The following is a 5,136-nucleotide window of genomic DNA, read 5'->3' on the forward strand; positions in this document are numbered from 1 at the left end:
TAAAACTTCTAATACCACACTGTAAAAAAATATTCTGTCTTGCAAATATTGTCAGTAGTAAGTATAATCAGGAAAATTTCCTGTAAGTAACAACAGTAAAAGTACCCAATGCAGAAAAAAACACACACCAAACATATTTCAAAATTGTTATTTTTTAATTAGAAAAACAAAATAGACGCCACTTAATTTTCTTCGAATTGACTAATTGATTAATAAATTGATTATTTCGGCTGTATTCGTATAAACACTTTGTTTATTTCATTTATAACTAAACATCAGATTTTAAAAACTCTTATCTTTTTGTCTACAAAAATATAATTTGCAAAGCAACTCATAACTGAAGTTGATCAGATGAATGTAGTAAAGTAAAAAGTACAATATTGCCCTCATAAATGTGGTGGAGTAAAAGTATAAAGGGGCATGAAAAGAAAATACTTAAAGTACAAGAATCTCACATTTGTTCTTATGTACAGTATTAGAATAAATGTACTTAATTACATTTTTCCAATGGGTACTTAAATTACTTGTAGTACTTTTATTTACCTAAAGGATGTGAGTACTTTATCACTGATGCTGACACACATTTACAGCATCACAGATGTTTTGCCATTGCTGGAGTTTTTTTATTTCCCTTTGACACCACTACTGACACGTTTATTAAATGACACCTCTCCAGTTTTTTGGGGGGTGTGTCACAGTATTTGCACATTGTGATTAAGGAGCATTCCCTCGACTAAGTTACTTATGATGAGGTGGGATCTTGAGACATTTCCTGCTGCATCTGGTGTTGACTTGTTTTATTTTTCTAACTCTGACTGTGTCTGCACGAGGCCCTTTGTATGATACACATTCCGAGCACTGGGACGTAACGATGTAGCGTCAAATTGTTTTTGAAGTGAAAAGTTGACTTCAGTGCAGCTACTGTACACAAAATCTTAACGATATTTGCTCAAACGACGTCCCATAAAAACGCCAGAATACATGCAAACATTGTCGCATTAACGCGCAGTATCGATAAGGCAAACACGCAACACAGTTCAATTTAGCGAATTGAAAACGCCTTTAACTTCCACCATTACTGATACTTTAGCTCACCTTTGAGCCCTTTCAGCTGAATTCTTTTGGCAAAGAGGTGCACGAGTAAGCGGCGTGTGTAAACGATAGGAAACGTCACCTTATTTTAAACTTTAATCGTTGAACATGGGGAAGTGTTTACAATTAGCTTACACCTGGCGCTGCACGCGGAACGATGACAGTCACGTGAGAGCTGCGTGTCGCTGCTGATTGGCCAAATGGCCAAACCGGAAAGACTTGGATTCGCCCTGTCCAATAAGGAGGAGACAGAAAGAGGGAGACAGAGAAAAACAATAATTTTAGATGTGTAAATACTGTCTTTACTCATACGAGGCACTAAGTGTTGTCTGAAATTCGTCCTAGCTGGCTAGCTAAACAAATTAAACATTTAGTGATGTTGATATTCTGTACCTTGGCTGCCCCCTGAACAATCAATCTTTCGACTAATAAATTAATATCTTTTTTTCTGAATTTGTTCTCCAAACCGTTTTAGGTAATCCATGCCACTGCACAGCAGGCCTTCTCCTTACCTTTCACTGAAACATGATTCTTCACAGCTGTAGCTTTATTTACAAGTTCCAACAAGCTGTATCTTCCCCACAGTTTTGAGACTTAAGGGAAATACTGTCCCAAAAAAATATTTTGAAGAGTGGCTTCATATAGAGTCTGGTGTAATTCCAATACAAATGACACTCTGAACATTTCAGAGTTTTATCATTGCAAATTTGTCGTAATTCATAGACAATTCAAATAGAAAATCTTGAAAACAGCTCTGACATTGTAAGAGTATCATTAAAGAACCGTATGTAGCGACAAAGTATACTGAAATAGTCTTAAATTGATGGCATGTTAAAAAAAAAAAAAGGTCTGTTGGCAGCACACCTATAGGTACTGCCCAAAAAGGGTCTTTGTATTTTAAGGCATATGGGTCACAATACATAGGACAAACTACTGTCCAGTGTTGTCCAAAATGTTACTTTAAACTCTCAGATATCTAAGAACATACAGTGCATTTACCTAAATCCTCAATATATTCGCCCGGTGCATCTAAAGTAGTTGTTGAAATGAGCGAAAGGACAGCAGCGTCAGAGGCATCATGGAAGACTATGTGTGCTCCACTTGTGGTCTGTCAAACAATGTCTGATGCGTCCCGGCAGTACTTGCGCCCACAGTCCAAAGATGACAGTCTGTCCATGTCTGTGTCACTCAGTGTGAAGTCAAAAAGCCTGGCATTGTCCTTTATTCTGTCTGGATTTGACGACTTGGGCAGCACTGGGACGCCCTGCTGCACAGCCCAGCGCAACAGGACCTGGAGGGACAAAAAGACCTAAACGTTTTTCAAGTGTTTGCGCTAATAAACATTTATTGAACACTGAGTGGATGAGGCTGGCCAAAAAAGATGGTAAGACGGTTTGTTTGTGTGTGTGAGTGTTTACCTGTGCAGGTGTACGTTCACAGTTCTTTGCCACCTCCATAACCACAGGATCAGTGACCAGGTCTCCCTTCCCTAAGGAAGAATACGCTTGGAAACACACTCCGTACTCCTCACACACTCTCCTCAGCTCTTTCTGGCACAGCTTTGGGTGAAACTCGACCTGAAGACAAAAACTGAGTGCATTCAGTTGTTTTTGCTCTTTTTATCTTACATTTATGTACACAAGAACACATGAAACTCCCCCGCATCGGCCCTTCCAAAAAATAGGTAAATTAAACTTTTTTTTGCTATTCATCCTCCTTCTCTCTGTTGCAGTATACCTGGTTCACCGCAGGAGTGATTTTGCAGCTCTGCATCAGTTCTCTCATGTGTGCTGGTGTGTAGTTGGACACTCCTATGGCCTTCAGCTTCCCCTGGGCATGCAGCTCCTCCAGCGTGGCCCAACTCTGAGCTCGGTTGCCTGGAATGAAATATTAATTAAGACTTCATCATCAGTGTAACTCAAGTACATTGTAGAAGAGGAAGGTGAAATGATAGCTTGAAGCTTAGTAGAGTATTCATGTATAAAACATTTGATACACCTGACCAAAGCAAGGACATAAATATACATACATGCATACACAGTTATGATTCCAGTGACATTTTGGTACTTAATCTGAACTCTTTACCTGGGTTGCGTTGGTCATCCACCTCCAGACCCCGTGTGCCAGGCCAGTGGATCAGGTAGAGGTCAATGTAACCCAAGTCCAGCTGAGACAGGCTGTGGAGGACTCCTTCCATGGCTCTCTCTCCTTGATCCATGGAGCCCAGCTTACTGCAGGGAGAAAGATGGAGAGATGGTTAAAATTGTACACTGTGCTTGATTCTAATTTTACTAACCTTCAGTGAGAAATGATGGACACCAATGCCAGTAAAAGCATACATTTTCAAGCAATGTGTTTATATTTCAGCTGTATTCAAGATACATGTTCATAAAATTGCTAGGAAAAAAGACTTTATGAGCCATTACACACTAACAGTCACTTATTTAATGAGATGCTGTGCTCTTTTGGAAGGCCTATATGCACTATATCACCTGGTGATGAATACATCCTCTCGGGTTAAGCCATGTTTGGGCAGGAGCTTCTTCAGGGCTTGGCCCAGGTCAGCTTCATTCCCGTAGACGGCTGCACTGTCAAAGGACCGATAACCAGCAACAAGCGCTGCGTCCACAGCCTTGAAGACATCTTCAGAATCCACCAATTTGTAGGTCCCCAAACCCAAGATTGGCATCTGAACCCCAGTATTTAGGAGGACAGACGGGGTAGTGGAAGAGGAAGACATCTGATCCGAAGGCACTATCTGTTAACCAGCACTGTTCCAGAGGGAGTGGGAGAGGTAAGTAAGTAATAAATATGAGATTTTTTTAAGTAGTTAATATAAGAAATATGGTTGTATTAATCTGCACTGCAAGTGGAAACAGGTCACGCTGATTTTTACAGGTTTTCCACTGAGTACAATGTGGCGGTGTGTGTGACAGTGAGTCCTAACAATGCATTTTACACACTTTCAGAACAACAGGACGTCACAATGTAGCTTTGAGCTTAAAAAACAATCAGTTGTTGGTCTTATGTAAGTTCCCATGTTTTCAATCACTGTAACATCACTCATTATTTTACCCTTAAAGATTTAAAAACAACATAAAAAGCAATAGATTTTTAGGCTATTACAAAAAAATCATTAGAAACCCCCTGATGTGATTTCAGTATGAATTATTTTCGTTCGCTTGCTTTTGTTTCAGTCCGTGTTCATTTATTTTATTCATTTCAAGATTTTTATTGCTTTATGTATTAATATTATTATTTTATTATATCACTTATTATGAAATGTGTAGAATGTCTATTTTCTGTGCTCACGCATGCCTGTGTTTTTGAGACATATTTTGTACATGTTTCTGTTAAATAAAGCTGTGGAAAGGGGAAAAAATGTTACAACTTGCAACGTTAAAACGTCAATGTAGCTACTGTGCGCACTCGAAATATTTAAGACGTTATTTGCTCGAATAACTTTCCATATTAACGTCACGATATGTAAGAGCAAACATTGCAACAATGACGCATTGTTCATACATGGGAGTGTGGCTTCTGTGATGTCGCAGTATTTATTACGATTTAGAGGTCAAAGTTCTCACAATGTAGCAAAGTGGGTGAAAACGCCATTAAATGCCACCACGAAAGATAATGAATATTTTCATCTCACCTTTTGGGTTCTGGCAGCTGAATTCTTTAGAAGAAGAGGTGCTTTAACGGCTGATACGTGGCAGAGAAAGTTAATGTTGCTTTACTTAAAAGTTTAAAAACTTAAAGCAAGGGAGGAAATGTTTACAACTGGCCTACTCCTTCCGCTGCAAGCGGCAAAATGAGTCACGTGACAGCTGTATGCCGCTGCTGATTGGAAGACGATCCAGCTAGCCAATCAGAGAAGACCAAGAAAGAGGAAGGCGGGAATTTGCCCTGACCAATCAGGAGAGGAGAAGAAAGATGTGGAGGGCGAAGGAAAAAAACAAAAAATTGAAAAAAATAAATAAATAAAAACTTATTAAAAAGAAAATAATGCACAAATAATATAAAAAGAGGCACTATCCCCCA

General features: G+C 39.2%; 1 protein-coding gene across 3 annotated transcripts; it reads right to left on the reverse strand.

Annotated features, from left to right (window-relative positions):
- Window positions 1-168: 168 nt before the first annotated feature.
- Window positions 169-4,875, reverse strand: LOC121963952 (uncharacterized oxidoreductase YtbE-like). Of its 3 annotated transcripts, XR_006107302.1 has the most exons (7): window positions 4,748-4,875; window positions 3,585-3,863; window positions 3,178-3,323; window positions 2,830-2,969; window positions 2,511-2,669; window positions 2,092-2,401; window positions 169-1,322 (listed from the first exon to the last, which is right to left on the reverse strand). XR_006107302.1 is itself a non-coding variant. In XM_042514190.1 (6 exons), the coding sequence occupies exons 2-6, from the start codon at window positions 3,830-3,832 to the stop codon at window positions 2,204-2,206; spliced, it is 873 nt and encodes a 290-aa protein (XP_042370124.1). In that variant the 5' UTR covers window positions 3,833-3,863; window positions 4,748-4,875; the 3' UTR covers window positions 1,869-2,203. The 3 variants fall into 3 exon arrangements, 2 of the variants coding, with proteins under 2 accessions (XP_042370124.1, XP_042370123.1); XM_042514190.1 differs by lacking the exon at window positions 169-1,322 and having other exon boundaries at window positions 1,869-2,383; XM_042514189.1 differs by lacking the exon at window positions 169-1,322 and having other exon boundaries at window positions 1,869-2,401.
- Between the last annotated feature and the right edge of the window lie 261 nt (window positions 4,876-5,136).

The sequence above is a fragment of the Plectropomus leopardus genome, unplaced genomic scaffold (assembly GCF_008729295.1).
Source record: "Plectropomus leopardus isolate mb unplaced genomic scaffold, YSFRI_Pleo_2.0 unplaced_scaffold13400, whole genome shotgun sequence".
NCBI classification, from domain to species: domain Eukaryota; kingdom Metazoa; phylum Chordata; class Actinopteri; order Perciformes; family Serranidae; genus Plectropomus; species Plectropomus leopardus.